The 18,545-nt window shown below is 34.9% G+C and overlaps 1 protein-coding gene across 1 annotated transcript in view; it reads left to right on the top strand.

Moving 5' to 3' along the window:
• LOC122788883 (hyaluronan-binding protein 2-like) overlaps positions 1-18,545 on the top strand; it is a 611,288-nt gene that overhangs the window by 514,320 nt on the left and 78,423 nt on the right. Inside the window, exon 11 of the mRNA XM_044055827.1 lies at positions 6,863-6,997. Within this exon, the coding sequence (XP_043911762.1) occupies positions 6,863-6,997 (135 nt within the window). The remainder of the gene's footprint in view (positions 1-6,862; positions 6,998-18,545) is intronic.

Raw genomic sequence — 18,545 nt, 5'->3', positions numbered from 1 at the left:
AACCCTCTTAACAGAAGCAGGAAAATGTACAACGAAACTTGTTGGGGGGCTAAACAGACCCCTAATTATATATACTAACTCCAGGATCGCACTACAGTGGGGAAAAGGGCATATACCTTTAACTTGCCTTACAGTACTCTACACACTGCCACTACTGCAGGGAATGCACAAAACACCCACTAAATTATTTAGATACTTCCCATAAAAATGTAAATAGACAAACCCACATTTAGAAACACCACAGCACTACTTTCTACAGGACTATCAGAATTCTAACAGTCAGCACTATAAGTTACAATAATTCATTTTATCACAAACAAGTCACAGGTGAAGGAAAACCCATAACAAGTCTATTTCTTACATGTTGGTGAAATTTGAGTCTGTCAAATGAGTTTTAGATCAAATGAAATTTAGATCAATAAGATGTCAGTCAAATGAAACTGAAGTCAAATGAAGTAGAGCCATGTATATATATATATATATATATATATATATATATATATATATATATAGATATATATATATATAGATATATATATATATATATATAGTTACCTATCAAACCATTGAATGGTCATAATATCTAAACTCAAAACATCAAGACCATAACATCTAAACTTCAAAACATCTAATAGTCATAACATCGAATCTCAAAACATTGAAAACTATAAAGCAACTATAAATAACATCCCACACACTGTTTCCTATGTTTATACAGGGGGGCAAGCACCCCTGCACCCTCATGTGGGGGACTCCACCCCCACCCTCCTAAATTAAATATATCAACGCTGAGATCGCACTACAGTGGGGTTAGGAAATTAACATTTCCCCCACTGTAGTTGGAAACGTAAGAAACAGTGTATGGGATGTTATTTATAGTTGCTTTGCAGTTTTCAATGTTTTGAGATTCCATGTTATGACTTTTAGATGTTTTGAAGTTTAGATGTTATGGTCTTGATGTTTTGAGTTTAGACATTATGAGGAGTAGATGTTTTGATAGGTAACTTTCTCTCTCTCTCTCTATATATATATATATATATATATAGCTATATATATATATATATATATATATATATATATATATATATATATATATATATACATATAAATATATGTAGATATAGATTATATAGATGTAGGTTCATAGGTAGGTACTAGGCTATTAACTCAAGGGCCTAAGTACTCCTAGCCAACAAGGTTCCCCAGCTTATGCCACCCAAGAAAGTTATTTTCCTGTGCTCCTGTCGAGCAGAGCCACAGAAGTGATCCCCGGGCTGTATTTTCTATTTCCCATCCCCTCATCAAGATTTTTCTTAAAGAGGGATAATGAGGAACTTTGCTTGACATAGATGGGTAGCTTGTTCCAGAGTATGGGAAGTCTCTGGGACAGGAATCTATCCCTCCAGCATGTCCTGTTTATTGTGGTAATAAGGTTTAAGTCCCTAGAGTTTGTAGCTCGGAAGGATTGGGATGTCTTTAGGTGTAGCATGTCCAACAGCTCTAGGTTGGACATAGCTTTATATGTCAGACAGAGATCACCTCGGAGTAGGTGATATGCTATGGACTAAAGCTCGAGTTTTTTGTGACGGTCAGTGTAGGGCATCTGTTTGAGGCCAGTAATCCACTTTATGAGGTACTTCTGTGGCCTTTCCAGCTGCTGCAGATATCTTGCTAGGTATATTCCAAAAGGGGTGTTGTACTCTATAATGGGTCTAATGAGTGTCGAGTAGAGGGGAACAATGACCCCTTTTTTCCTGGATGAGAACCCTTTTATGATGAGGTGTGCCACGTAGAAGGATTTCCTGACTACTGTGGCAATGTGATTATCAAAGGAGAGACTACTGTCCACCTGGGTCCCAAGCTCTCTTATCACACATTTGGCATTAAGTAGACTGCCACCTATGTGGTAGTTCATGGGTACAGAGGGGTTGACAATGCACTTTTTGGCATTGAGCTTGAGGTTATGGCTGACACCTGGCATCTGTCTCAGTGAGGTCCTTCTGTAGGATATCCACATCATTTGGGAACTCGACTATGGCTCCTAGTTTGCAGTCATCTGTGAGCTTCATCAGCCAAAGGCCTTCTCTGTTAGCCTGTACTTCAGAGAAGTAGACACCAAACAGGAGAGGTCCCAGGACTGAACCCTGTGGTACTCCACTTGTCACTGGTTTGAAGTCAGATTTGAAGTCTGCAACTTTTACAGTGTGGGTTCTGTCAGTGAGCCAGTTCGCAACCCATGTTGTGACATAGGGATTTATACCTAGTTTAGTGAGTTTAGCTATAATTCCAGAATGGGGAATGATGTCAAAGCCTTGGCGAGGTCAAGATAGGCTGTGTGAACCACCTTACCCTCTTCTATGGCTTTGGTGACCGCTTCAAAGAGGTCGATCAGGTTCAGGAGGCATGATCTGCCTTTCACAAACCCGAACTGGGTGAGGTCCAAAGTTTGGAGGTTACCAATGTCTTTGTTTATGAGTTCCATTGCCTTGCAGACCAGGCTCGTCAGGCTAACAGGGCGATAGTTCCCTGGATCAGTGGTGGCTCCCCCTTTGTGGAGTGGGATAACTGTTGCTGTGAGCCATTCAGTGGGCACAATGCCTGATGTGAGGCTATGATTGAACATGCTGTTTAAGTGGGGAGCCAGTTCATTCTGAAGTTTGTGTAAAATGCAGCCTGGGATAGATAGATAGATAGATAGATAGATAGATAGATAGATAGATAGATAGATAGATAGATAGATAGATAAACAGATAGATAGTTAGATAGATAGATAGATAGATAGATAGATAGATAGATAGATAGATAGATAGTTATAGATATAGATATAAGTTTGCTTTTTAAAGCCTGTTACAGAAACTTATCTGTTTAAATAAAAATAAAGTTCCAGTGAATCACATTCTACTAGCCCACAAAAATTGCATATTTTCTTCTACTGCCAATCTGACCAGCCAAGACACTATCACATTATGAACAAGTTGTCCAAATAGAAACAATAACAGAAAACTTCATCAGAAACAATAAACTATTTTTTTTTTATTTTCCCATTAAGGATTGGGGAGAGGAAGAGAGAGTGGGAGAGAAAACAAGGTTGCTACAAAATGGAGTGGTGATACTTTGTGTAAGATCTATGTAAGAAGATAGATGAAACACTTTCTTTCAGCTACATAAAATGATATTCTTGTTTTTTTTTTTTTTTTTTTTTTTTTTTTGTGGCAGGCTCAACCAAACTACCTAGGAGGAGTCAAACAGCACTTTAATATCCAGATACATAGCAAATCATTATGAACAAAACCATTTGTTATGGTGCATGTCTGGAAAAGATTTGGCTTATCTTTGGTAGGAAGAATAAGTGCATTTAAGAAGATGTTTTCCCTTTATATTGTATTATTTAAGGTACATGGCCATTCATTATAATAATAAATGGTTGGGGAAGATACAGAAATTTATTTTATAGCTTGTGCAGGATTCTAGAAGGCCCAAGATCCCAGTCTTTGGGATGGGGTTTTCAAACCTTTCACCTTATGTTAGGGCTTTTACTATGCACAGACTCTGGAAACATTATGTACATAAACCACCATTACACTCAGTCTCAGAGGTAGAGATTTTGAAGAAGAAATCCTCATTAGCTAATTGTTGGTATATGAAGTCCTCCTTGCAATAGTTAATACGATGGCATAGTGTCTATTGTACTTCTGTGAAAAGCAAAGAGCTTTTGTAAGGCAGTAAAACCTAGGTGGGGGGATGTCCCCATATGGGGACACCAAAAACTATGTATTCTTAAGTGTCCTGTCTGTTGGTAGTAAAGGGATGCAACAGGTATTTCCACACTATTTAATGAATGTAGTACAGTGCAGACCCACCCTGGCCTCCTTTCATTGTTTGAAGAATCGCTATAATCTGCGTTACCATGACATGTGGTAATATTTTCAGCCACAAATTGCTCTTTCTAGTTATTCACTATTGAATATTCTGAAGAATCCAGAGGTTTCCTTATGGAACTTTTTTTGCTCAGGCTTATCATACAAGGATGTAACACCCTCTCTATACAGAACTCATTATACAATTTCTTATGTAACAGTATCCAGCACTTACCGTTCTGAATGTCTGCAGGTAGATGAGTATCTGTAGTGGAACAGAAGAGGAAGTTAATATAGATCTGGGCAAACTACAGCTCTCATATCTTAATGTATTAAGATCTACTCCTAGATTTGGGAAGCATCAAGAGTTATATATATGGTTCAGCACATAAGGTGGATTTGAATCACAAATTTGGGGCTTGGCAGTCATTGCGGAAAAATGTTCTCATTTTGTCAACTGGGTAGTCTTATTTTAGTGAGGAATTTCTGGCCACATCTCTTGACTTGGGAAGAGCAATCATGGATTCACATCAACAAGACTGCATGAGGCTTCACAATGGAAATTTTCCGATAACACGTTTATAGAGCTACAAAGATTTCTTTCAGAAACATATTCATTTATTCTCTCAGGAACTTTTGTTGAACAATGCTAAGTTGAGAGAGAGGATGTTTTTTTGTAGTGAGTAATGAAAGGGTACTCTACTTAGCTGAATGTTGATGTAGCTTTATTAGTAGTGAACTAATGTCATTACTGCAGGATTTCATGCGGGCGCACGTCCATGTGTGTGTGTGTGTGTGTGTGTGTGTGTGTGTGTGTGTGTGTGTGTGTGTGTGTGTATGTATGTGTGCATATTAGTATAACCCTCTAGCAATTGTTACTGTATTTGTGGTTGCTATACGTAGAAATAATTTATATTATATTTCACGAGGACTGGCCTTGATTGTGGTATGTGCTTGTATGTCATTAGCTGTTATATGATTCTTCAGTTGGGAAAAAAAAATGCTGATATGTTCATCAGACTGCCTCCTAGATATTTTGGCACCCATAAATACTGCATGGCTTAAATATCAATAGGAAAGGGCTTATGCTCCTTAAGAGGTAATTTGGCTTCATTTGATAGAGTTTAATTTAGGTTTAGTTCTCTAAAGATGAAGTACTCTCTGAAAAACATCAAAAGTAGGACTTTAATAAAGAGAAGAAAAGAGAAACTACACCACGAGAAGGCAGAAGTAATAAGAATTATTTCTGTTTAGTATTTCACATAAGAAGATAAAGAAGCAAACAATTCAAATTCAGCGAGAGAATTATTACTGGTAGTTGTAAGTGGTCATTTTAAATAAATTAATTCTTAAAACTGTTTATAAACAAAGCAGCTGAGTCTAGTGAAGTTTAATCCAGAGCGTTATAATAAAAACAGCTCTGATTAACCTGCTCAATAAATTAAGAGAGTACATAGAAGTTCCTGAGGGCTGGAAGAATACAGGTGTGATTCTTCATTACAGACATGACCACAAGAGAAATGCAGAAATGCACAGCCATGTAAATTTGACCTCTGGAATTGTGGCCCTTAGGAATTCCACTTTAAGAAAAGAAGCAGAGAGTGTTAGGGTACAGAGGGTTTGTCCCCAGCAAAACCTCAAAAGAGTTTTGTGATATTTTTAATTGTCAAAGTTACGGAATTTCTATCCTATGGTCTTGACCATATGCAGTGTGAAGTTCCATCTATAAAGTTTGGCTCCTAGTGTCCACACAGCCATAAATTATTTGATAGAAAGTTGTTCAAGACCAACTAATCTACTAGAAATATGAATATTGATAATTAGTTCAGCAATGAATTTATACCACTCATGTCTTACCAGTACTTAGTACATATTGATGCAAACATAATGTCTCTTTGTTCCACTTAAAAGTTGAATAAGTCATTGTCACTAACAGAAGTAATGCAGTGTGTTTCCATTTATGGAATTTTCTGTATAAGTTATTCAAATAACAAGCACATTGGTGAGATGGTATTTTATGTTATTTATGGTATCTTATTTTCTGATTTTGCCCATTTACCCACTGTGCAACCAGTTGACCACCCCCAAACGGAAAACTCATGGCTTTAATTGACCTGTAAGACTGGACTTTTTTTAAATTAGCACCTCTATCATCTTTGGATGGATGTGTTTAATGATGCTAGTGACACGTACCTCACTCCTTTGCATGCAGTGCAGGTTTTCCACTTGTCTGCCTGTAATGTCTTTAGGGTCTATATTAGATAATCGACTTTCAAATGTTCAACTGTCATATGGTCAAAACTATATGATTGAACTTTTAAAAGTACGAATATCTAATAAAAAAAAAAAAACTACACAAATAACCTACCTGAACATTTTAAGTAGGGCGGGGGGGCAATCCCCCCTGCACCACCCATGTGGGGGGGGGTGCATACCCCCCACTCTTTAAATATACCAACTCAGAGATTGCACTACAGTGCAGAAAAGTGAAATCTTCCCATTCCGCTCTGTATGGAGATCTCCGTTAAAACATTCAAACTTTCAAAAATTCGATCATATGGTGTCATCATATGACAGTCGAACTTTTGAAAGTTCGATCATCTAATATAAACCCATGTCTTTAGCCCTGATGTTATCTCCTTGATCTGCACTACTGGCTGATGCAACAGGTCTGGTCCATCTCCTACTTCTCTCCACTCATGGTAGACAAGTTGGCTCCTACCAACTCAACCTTGGCCTTTTGGTCTTCGTTCAGACAATGGGGATTCTAGCTAAACCTGAGTCCCTCATATTAAATATGGAGACACGGTCTTTCTGACAAACTACATGCAGTGGCATGGTGTTGGTTTTTATTCACAGGGGAACATTTTTAAAATAAGATCTTATGAGCTTTCAAAATATGCAAAAAAGTAATTGATGTGATACAGTAATGATATTTTGACAGTATTTCTTTTTGCTCTAGCATTACTAATATGATATTTTGACATTATTTCTCTTTGCTCTAGCATTGCTAAAACTAAAACCAGTTAATGGCAAATGTGCTGAAGAAACAAAGTACGTGAAGACAGCTTGTTTAGCAGATCAATCTTTTGTGGATGGAACTAACTGCTACATTTCAGGATGGGGTGCCACAGAAAAAGGTATAAACAGACCTAAATTATTCAGTTCCACAAACATTCTATAACAAATAAAAAAGTTGTCTTATTTTGAGATACAAGTTCCTGAATATTATGCTATTATAATATTAAGATAACCCATTTAAGGTCCATACTATCCATATCTATATAACATTCCAGTGACTGCTTTCCAGAGTGTTTATGTAAAAATACCACATTTCAGGAGTGGTATTCACTAAAGTTATGTACTCTTGGGAGAAACAGATCGGTAAAATGGAATTCAACAATTCTCATTTCAGTAATTCAGTGGGATGCAGTTTTCTTTAACTTCCTTGTGACGTAACATGCATATGACTGGCACGCACTTGCAATAAGGCTATCCAAAATAACACTAATGTCACTATTGTCATTTAAGTGATACACAGCTGCTACATTTTGGTGCTGTGTTTCCCTACAGCTGCCACATTCCTACCATTAACTCATTCTTATTGATAATCTATTTAAAATAGAACACAAACACAAAACCACCGCTGTAACATATCTGAGTTTTACAGGCTCTCCTAAAATTACATAAGATGTACCTTAATTATGTACACTTTACATACATTACACATTGCAAACAAAATTACATAAAATTACATAATGGCAAAACTGAAATATGTTTGTTTGTTCAAGTGAAGGAAAGAATAATATTTTGTATTCATTCCATTTCTTTTCCTACATGTATAGCATTATCAGAAAACATTATTTAGTGGGGAAATGTGATCACACTCATGCAGAAAGGACATTAGGAATGACAGCTGCTGTCCAGACTGAAAATATATGCAGGAGTCATGAAAAAAAAAAGATAAAAAGCAGAAGTGCTGAAATAATATTTTACCTCATCAGTGTTGAAAAGGAGGAGAGTCCCAAGCTGTCCAGGCATTCACAGATTTTTGACTCAGATTTTTGGTCTATTTCTCATAAAAGTGTAGTTTTCTGGCAAATCACTGACAAATCATTGAGGACTAAAGTCAGAAAATAATGGCAGACATTTGATTTTCAGACATTATATCCTTCAGAAAATTTATGCTAATGCAAGACCTGTTATTTTATTAATTTTCTAAGTCTAGAGAGGAATATTTAAAAAGTGCCACTATTTTTGGACCTTTGTCCCCTCATTATTTGCGACTTTGTCCAGATTGTTTGCTCCAAGAGGTAGAGAGGTATGGAAAGAGAAGATCAGTGGTTGAACAGTGAAAGAGAAATGGAAGTCAAGGAGAGGAAATGGCTGCCTTAAATGAGGATTAGAAGGCCCAGATGTGATGCTTTTCAGGATCATCATGGCTCTGTCCAGTGATCTTCAACAGGTAATGACGCAGTGTTCAAAACAGATGTACCTGAGGTCTGGATCATGGCTCTAGCCAGTGATCTTCAACAGGTAATGATGCAGTGTTCAAAACAGATGTGCCTGAGGTCTGGATCATGGCTCTATCCAGTGATCTTCAACAGGTAATGATGCAGTGTTCAAAACAGCATAAATTTCTTTTAGTGTTTTAAAGTTTGCCATCTTGCTATCAACCTTTTTGTGCATTAACACATTACTCTATTTCAATCCTACACCTTTAATGAATGTGTGATTTTGTTTCAATTACCTGACCTTGCCTTACGTAAAGTTTCTTCAGTGATTTGCATATTCACTTTCACATTACATCTTATCTGTTTATTTATTTTTCCCACTTTCCTCTCTGCACATAAAATAAGGGTTGTGTTTAAATTACTTGGTACCATTGGCCCCACTCTTAGGTTTCCGTCCCCAGTGAGCAGCCATTGCTCACTTTGCTACATTACTTTCCTCATTTTTCTCATATAATCATTCATCTCAGCTCCTTGGGTTACCCTTCTCCCACATCCATCCCTATGATCACATGTGGCTGCCACCTCCATCTTAGATAAGTAGTTCTATGCAGCTTACAATATGGGTAATATTATGTGCAGAAAGGATATGGTAGTTCCCTTTGTGTTATACTACTGCTGAGAATGCCAGGTATGTCATAGAAAAATATCATGAAAATCACATTTTCATATGCTTCCTTATAAAGTGTATGATGGTGTTTGAATCATTGAATAAGATGTCATCCATTTTCAGAATTCACGTCTTGTAAGTAGTAGGAACAGTGGAGTGTGTATGATATTATGAACCCCTTGTCGGAATGTGCTTAATTATTCCTATATGTTTGCTTGCTCATTTATTTATTTGTTTGCAGGTTAGTGGATTGAAGCTGTTGACTCATTTTCAGTCAAAATGTGGTGACAGAAATTAAAAATGATAAACCACGACAAGGCTCCTCAGAAGTGCACTCGAGTAGATTTTATTCACAATGCACCAAAAAACACGAACATAAGTAAAAGTAACAGTAGCAAGTACTTAGCGCTTTCACCCTGTAAAACCTTTAAGGCATCTTCAGAGTACTCTGCACATTTGCTTTCCTCAGATATTTAAACCCCTGTCACTAGTAGAGTCCCTCAAGTCTCCATCCTGGGTCCACCCCTTTTAGGGATTTATTTTTTTCAGATATCAAAACTGACGTGGGTCTTGCACAACAAATATATGTATGGCTGTAGAATTAAGAATGTTACCCTTTACTCCAATGACACCATGACCTTAACATTACACATGAATAGAAATGGCCTTGTCTTCAATATCAACAAATGTTGCATTCTGGCATTTGACAATAAATAAATAAACAAACAAACAAATAAATAAATACACAGATTTTTTTATTGATTTTACTTATTCTTTGTCGACCAAGTTTGTCTCAATAGGCCAGAATATTCTTCTCAAGGGGAACATCCCCTTAATCTTTGGAGCTGCTAGGGGGCACTGAAAGGATGCTACTGCAGTTCTGCAAATCCATCAAGGAGGAGACAGAAGTAGAGAGTGAAAAAGATTCAGGACAAAGTTGTCTGATGGAAAGAGAGGTTGAGGAAATGGCTGTTAACGAGCTTGAAGCTGAAGGTTTGGAGACAGCAGTGTTAGTCAAGTTGGTGAACCAGGATGAACCAAAAGATGGCTATGAAGTAAAATGTAGTCAGGATGAACCAAAGGATGGCAATGAAGTAAAACACAGTGATATAGACGAGTGTGTTGAACAGGAATTCGCAACAGAAGAGTCTGAACCTCTAGCAGTAGCTGGTGAAGTGGATAACATAGAGGCATTCCTAGCTGTGGAGTAGCTGGTATTAAGGGTTTATCTCTACAACAGTCTAATTTGCTGAAAGACAAGAGAAGGGCATATGTGAAAGCAGCAAGGCAAGGAAAATGAGGAGAAATTACAAAGAATGTGAGGCAGTAGACGAATGCCAAGATTCAACAGCCACATTGGTGATCTATGCTAGTAAAAATTGAAATTAAAATTAATGTCGGTATTAACAGATATGACATTCTGGACGGAATTAATTTAACTTTAGGGTTTGGTATCTTAGACATAAGGGCATTATTCCAATTTTTGAGAAATGACATTTGAAAGTTTTGATTTATTCGATTTTTTTTTTTTTTTTTTTTTTTTTTTGCTAAAACTGAAGAAAACAGCATTGTAGCTCCATGGTGAGACTTTTTATTTCAAATTTTGAGACTATAACTAAAAATAAAAAAATAAAATAACTGTGTAGTTTAGACCTTCAAACATAGAAGAAAATGATTTAAAGATTTTTTTTCCTGTAGCATTAAAATATATAAGTTGTAAGAAATGTGTGGACTGGGTGATGGGATGTGTTGATAATGGATATAAATAAAGGAAAACTTCAACATATAGCAAATACTATTATTGTATAATTATTAAATGCTATTATAATAAATGACAAGTGGGGATTTGTTTGTTTATTATTGGGGCAACATTAATCATGGTATCCTTGCTTGATAAAAATCCTTTACTAAAGACTGCAATAAAAGAAGATGTGGATAATGTGGGAGGAAGGGATTTACTTAAAGAAATTGCAAGTCATTCTGTAGAAAATGTAAAGAATCTGGACATTTCTGGTTTAATTGCTCCATATTAAAAAAGAAAGGGTAAATGAAGATAAATGTTCAGAAGAAAACAATACAGCAAAATATATGGGTCTATATTATATATCCGAACGCTTAAATGTTCGAATCGCTAAAGATCAATCTTTAGCGATCGAACATTCAAATGTTCAAATATGTAATAAAATAAAATTAAATAAAAAAAAAGAAAAAGGAAAGGGTTTAAGCAGGGGGGAAAGCCCCCCCCCTACACTCCCCACACCCCCCGCTACCTAAATATACCAACTCCGAGATCGCTACAGTGCGGAAATGGGGAATTTCTCATTCCCTACATTGTAGAGCTATCTTGGAGTTGGTATATTTAAGTAGCGGGGGGTGGGCGGTGCAGGGGTGCTTGCCCCCCTGCTTACACCCTTTTTTTTAAAATTCTTATTCATATTCGAACATTTAAATATTTGATTGCTAAAGGTCGATCTTTAGCAATTCGAACATTTAAGCTTTCGGATATGTAATATAGACCCAATATATTAATAAAGAAAATGTGTTATGGGTAAAGGAAATATCAAAGGAGACCTGGAGATTGAAGAGATGGTTATAGAAGAAATAAAAATTAATGGAAATAAAATAAAGATGCATGAAGAATTGGATTTACAATTCTAGAGAGTGAAGATGAAGAAGATGAGGGTTGTTTTTCTGAGACAGGAGAAGAACAAGAAAAATATATAAAAAGTCAATAGGAGGGAGTCATAGGAAAATGAACAGGCGAAATAAACTGGAAGAAGAAAACAACAAAGGAAAAGGATGAAATAGGTGTTTTAGAATCATTGTAATATTGTTAGTAATAGCAAAATCATATCAGCGGTTTATTTGTGCAGTAAAAATGGTTGCATTCTGTTTTTCAGATACCAGATGCAACAAAGAGGGAAAAAGAAAATTAATGAAGGTGACATTGGGTAGAACATTTATTTAGTCAGTAGGAAATGAAACATGGTTCAGAGATAGGAATGCTTCTAAAGAATGATGAGATTAAAATATTAATAGTGGGGTAGTTGAAATCACCCATTATTAGAGTGTTAGGTTGTACCCTATTATTTTCCAGTCTATCAAGAAATGAGGAGTGGGAATCCTGGGGCATGGTGGGGGATCTGCAGCAAGCTACAATTTGGATTGCAGTCTTGCCCAGAGTTAGTTGCACTTGGATAATTTTGGATGCATTATGCTGAGCAACTAGCCTGGAGGTGTGGATATCCTTAATGAATACGGACATGCCTCCACCTTTAGTGTTTCGGTCCAGGTTAGGAGTCTGAAAGGTGTGGCATGAATTATAGCCTGGTAATGCAGAGGTGCTCTCTGGAGCTTTGAACCAGGTCTTTGTCACTGCACAGATGTCGATGTTCTCCATTTTAAGGAGTGCCTCGAATGAGTGCATTTTGAGGTTTAGACTTCTAGCATTGAGTAGCATTACCCTCAGACTTTGCTTGCTTGTACCCGTTACAGTGGTGAATTTGTCATTTGAACCTTGCCTAAAAGAGGCACTATAGGTGTGGCAAGAGCCTTAGCCAGTATCCATAATCCCAAGAGCAACAGGTGCAGGCCATCTCTGGCAAAGCATCATGGTCTGTTGATCATGTCATCCCAGGCAGACAGATACTGGATCCCCTTAGAATGACATCAAAGCTTAGCCAATTGTTGAAGTCAATCATTTTGTCCTTGTACTGTGGTATCATTCTGGGTGATGGGAGGATGCTACTCAGGGCTAGGGTCATACCTGCCTAGGCAACAAGATCGGAATGCTCCTCCATGTCTCTTTTCATGTAGTCCAGGGAGGTACATCTCAGGTCATTCACACCAACATGGACAATGACAGAGTCATATTTGTACTTGATCTGGAGTGACCTGAGTGCATGCATTATGTGGCAGTTCCTGGCACCCGACAGGCAGCTGACAGTAACTTTCTCCTTGTTTAGCCTGGTGAGTGGAACATCAGTGTGCCTGACTATAGAGTCACCTATGACTAGAGTGTTGGGTACATTGTTCTGCCTTATCAGCTGTGGTTGAGTGGCACAATGAGCTTGTGGGCTATGTGTCTTTTGGGTTGCAATGGGGGGTGGGGGTTGCTTGCATTTCTGCTTTGGAGGTCCCTGTTGCTTGGGCAGATTTTTATTGAGAGCCTCCACACATGTAGGTGTGTGTTTTGTGTTTCTATGTGTGTGTTTTGGTGGTGTAGGTTTTTGAGGGACTATGTGATGAGTGTGGTATGGTGCAAGTGTTTACTTTCTCCTCTTGACTGTCTAGTCCAGTCTTGGGTGAAGAGAGTTTTGCTTCCAGTTTGGCTATGTAAGTGCATCTCTCATGCGTTGTAATGTTGGGTGATATGAGGAGAGGGTTGTCTGTGTACATGAGGCAATTGCTGCATTGCACCAAGATGCCCAGATTCATCAGGTAGACAGTAGAAAACATCGGGAGCTGACCCTTAGACATGCCTGGATAGGTGCTTATTTATTAAGTACTAATAACTGTTTTTCTCTAGACAAGTGAGGAAAATTGAGTGCTGTAGTAATTTGCAGCTTATTTAGTGCTTACAACGAGTTCTGAACAAGTGCTGAGCTCAAAGAAACAGATTTGATTGCTAAAACTAAAACTGGCTAGTTCTAAGGGAAAATTTCAAAGAGCAGACTTTATGGCGCCAGGAATACTTTAACCCAAATCTAAAAACTTTCTGTATATGCCATAAAATGGCACTTTATGAATATGGAAAGATAATTTGTAATCATTAATCACAATAAGTGAATTTGTTGTTTTTAACCTATAATTTCACTCATTTTATAATAAGAAATGACAGATATAAAAATCCTTATGTGTTGAAAATGCGGGGAAGATGGATGCACTGATAATTAAAATGCACTAACTTTCATCAATGTTCATATAAAACAAACTTGATGCTTTAAGTAAATTAGCAACAAAGTGATTACTTAAATGCTGGCAAACAATGAAATATAACTTCTGATATATCCAGTGAAATACATTATATTATAAACATTAGTTATAAATATTATTACCATCTATTTATATTAAGTAATAAGTTTGGAAAAACTTTATCAGTAAGGGTGAATATGTTAAATAACTGTCTGGTATAATCTTTAACTGAGGTTTTATATATGATACATTCTACTTTACTATGATTGAATTGCTTGTCATCTGTCTTTCATGTAAATATTAATTGCTTATGCAATAGACATTTATATTGTATTAGAATTCTGTCTAATCTACAATAGTACTATATCTGTTCAAAATAATATAAATATTGCTTATTCTTATTACAAATATTCTCCATATGATAATTCAATTTATGGAGCTCAGATGTTCTGGATTGTTAAGTAATGAGTGATAATCTGATGGACTTTGGTTTATTCATAAGATTAGGAATGACTTTTATTCCATGGCTAGTGCAGATCTTATTTTTGTTAACATTTACTAATTTAAATTTGTTATTTCACAAAAAAACGTCGTTTTTAGTATGCCTGACCAAAACATTACTTTATTGGTAAACACTCAAAGTATAAAACTGATAATTTTCTTTAAAGGCTCAAACATATACTTTATAGTTATCAGAGGAAAATGTTTAATAGTCACAATAAAACAAAAAATACATAGTGTAAATAACCTAAGACAGATTTAACTTTATTATCTTTAAATAACAATGGCTTAAACAATCCTGGCAAGAGATCAAATCTACTGAAATATTTAAAACTGAACAAAGCACAAATTGTCTTCATTCAAGAAACTCATTTCAAAACATATGACAATTACAAATGGAAGCCTAAGGAATGTATGATATTGGTACAATCCACTTATAAGACAAAGAAAAAAGGGGTAACAATTTTATGGAAAACAAATGTGATTAACCAGAAATCATTTATAAGTATGAAGATAAAGAAGGCCTTATGGCATTATAATAGTTAAATATAATAACAGAATAAGGACCCTAGCCACTCTATATTGGTTCCCAGGCATTGGAGCAGGAACTGTTAAAAAACACTTGGATTTCATTTCCAATAATTATTAACAAAACTTAATATTTGGAGGAGATTTTAACTGTATATTTGATATTTCTGAAACTACAAATTAAAAACTGCTGCATACATCTGCTGTATCAAAAGCTTTAAACAAGTGGGTAGAATCATTTCATCTTGTAGATACTTTCAAATCTAAAGAAGATAAATCTTTGTTGTTTTCCCATCAAGATCACAGATTTGGTATCCAAACTAGAATAGATAAAATACTTGCTGCCCGTGACTTACACTCTAAAATCATTAATTTCTCAATCACTCCCTGCCCTTTTTCAGACCACAATTCATTGATAGTAAAACTTCAAAATGTGTACAAACTATTAATCTTTAACTCCAGAATTCCAGCATATATAACTAAAATTAAAGCATTTAAACCCTGGTTATTATCTGAATTACAGTTCTTCTTCGATATTAATTACAATTACAGTTCTTCTTCGATATTAATTACATCACAGAGACAAATACAATAATGACATGAGACTCATTAAAAGCTTACATGTATGGTAAAACCTTAACTTGGTATAAAAAAATCAGAGAATGGGATTCTGAATTATTAGATCTACAATCCAAATTTATGTCAGTAAAAGCTGAAAAAAATCAAAATCATTTTGAGATGAAAAAGAAACTAGAAGTATTAAACAATAAATACAATGTAATTCTAACACATAAAACTAGTTTAGGTTTAGAAAACCTAAAAATGAATACTTGGCCATATAATTTATCCACAACAATCAAAATACAATCAAAAGCTAATAACATTAAAAGTATGTTCCATGAAAGAAAGTGAAAAAATGTCTTGGATATAGGTGACATTCTTGATGCCTATAGAAATCGCTATATGGAACACTTCCAAAAAGAAATTATACATATTGATCAATTAAATCTAGATGAAAAATGTTCTAAGATAGAAAAACAGAAAAATTAAAACTAGATCTGCAAGCACCCATATCTTACAAAGAAATTGCAGATACAATAAAAGAGGGTAAAAATAAGCTCCAGGTATAGATGGCATAATTATGGAAATATATAAAGTTTTTCCTTCAAAGATAGTATCCCTCTTCCATAAAACTCTATTAGAAATTCAGTCACAGGCTTTAATACCACCCTCTTAGAGATATTCCTTAATCACACCAATCCTAAAGGAAAACAGATACCCAAATCTCTGTACCTCATATAGACCTATATCATTATTAAATAATGACTATAAGATATTTATGACAATATTAACTAACAGAATGAAAATATCACTATCAAAAACAATAAATAATGATCAGACTGGATTTATATATCATAGACACATACATGACAATATTAAAAGGATAATTTCTCTTATAGATTACTTTAATAAAGAAAATAAAGACACACTCATAATTGGCTTAGATATAGAGAAAGCCTTTGATTCCCTAATTTGGGCCTATTTATTCAAAATCCTAATGCTATTTGAATTTCCTGCATCCTTTGTTCATCTCCTAAAGAATATATATATGCAAATAATTTAATGTATGTCATGTAAGTCCTTTTACCTCTGAATCTATACATATAACAAAAGGCTCTAAACAAGGATGTCCCATGTCACCGTTTCTATTTGCTCTGGCTATTGAAATATTGGCAGATTCAATTCATAACAATATAAAAATCAAATGAATCGATGTTTATGAACAATACAATTATAAAGTAATGCTATTTGCTGATGACATATTACTAACATTAATACAAAAGGGACATTAGAAGAATTAGGCATATTAATTGACAAATGTCACATGACTTCAGGACTCCATTTCAGTAAATCAAGATCAAAATTTTTATTTTTAAATAAAAAATGAACTGCAGACTAAGGGGGTGATATCATAAGGAAACAAGAATCTACCTTAAAATATCTAGAAATTGAGTTATGCAAGGATAATAATGAATTAGTCTCAAAAAACTACAATAACATTATCAATACAATTAAAATCTCTGTGGAAAAATGGAAAAAATTATTAACATTTGAAGATAGACTACAGTTAATAAAAATTATTTTACTGCCCAAGATCCTATATATATATATATATATATATATATATATATATATATATATATATATATATATATATATATAGCCTTGGCAATACAGCTGTTACCAGAAAGGAATATACTTAAAGAAATAAATTCATGCTTTTCATGCTTAATAAAATTGTTATGGTTTCCCAAAAGAAACAGAATAGCTTTAATACATCATATCAGACCATGGAAACAGGGAGGATTAAACTTTCCTGATATAGAAACATATATAAAAGCATCAACATCTAAAACAATCTCGGATTAGATAAGTCCAAATTACTCTGCAAATTGAAAAGAATTACTATCAATAATATCAATAAATGAATTTGATTTACAAAGAAAATTTCAAATAGATAAAAACAATTTGCCATGGCAAATATTATGTATTAGTATGCAATATAACATAACTAAACCCACTAAAATGTGTATGATTAATTATTACATTGACTCATTTAGGAAAGTTATTAATGCAAATATAGATTTAAAAATCTGGTTTGATCTTTTAACACCATTTATAGTCACAAAGAACTTTCCACTTAAAATATATAGAGAAATTATTAATTCCTGGGAATAGAAAGGATTTGTTTGTTGGCTCCAATGTATCAAAGAACTAAACATTTTAGATATGCAAGTAATAAAAACAACATACAAAATTCCACAAAAGGACTGGCTAACTTTACAAAGTATTATGTCATATTCGCAAGAATTAAGTAGAATAATTAACAATTCTTCACTTAAAGAAATACCTAAATTTATGAAATACATATATGAAATCATATATAATGACTTTGACATGGGAAACAGTATTTCAAAATTTTGCAAAATATTGATAAACTATAAAACCCCACCCAAAAGCTCATATTGGAAATATATAACAAATGGACACTCAATACAGTTAACTGAAGATATTAAAACAAATATCGTATTATCGATAAAATATACATCCTTTACACAATACTGGAAAGTTTTTAATTGGCAATGCTTGCTCAGAGCATTCTTAACCCCAGACAGAATCAGTAAAATTAGTCCTTCCATAAAAGGAATATGTTGGCGATATGAGCAAGTACACAATGGAGATTGGAACCACATTTTCTTTGATTGTGTTAAAATTAAGCCATTTTTGAATGGTATTAATAACTTTCTACAAGCTTTATTTAGTGAATCATTTTATTTAACTAAAGCTCTTGTATTATTAAATGTGAATGAAGGTCCTCATTTGAATAGGTCAAACATGTATCTAGTATGGACTATACTTGTAATTTCAAGGAAGTGTATAACAAGAAGATGGAATACAAACACAATACCAACTTTAGGTTCATAGGTTCATAGGTAAGTACTAGGCTATCTGCCCAAGGGCATTTATAAGCCTAGCCAGAATTTGTTGGCTTTTGCCACCCCCTTAGATCAGTTCCCTGTGCCTCCGTCCAGCAGAGCCATTAGTTCCCTGCATCACTGTCCA

Source organism: Protopterus annectens, chromosome 14.part0 (genome assembly GCF_019279795.1).
Source record: "Protopterus annectens isolate FY-2018-M chromosome 14.part0, PAN1.0, whole genome shotgun sequence".
Lineage (NCBI taxonomy): Eukaryota > Metazoa > Chordata > Ceratodontiformes > Protopteridae > Protopterus > Protopterus annectens.
Note: the sequence above shows the minus strand (reverse complement) of the source record. Positions and strands in the feature narration are given on the sequence as shown.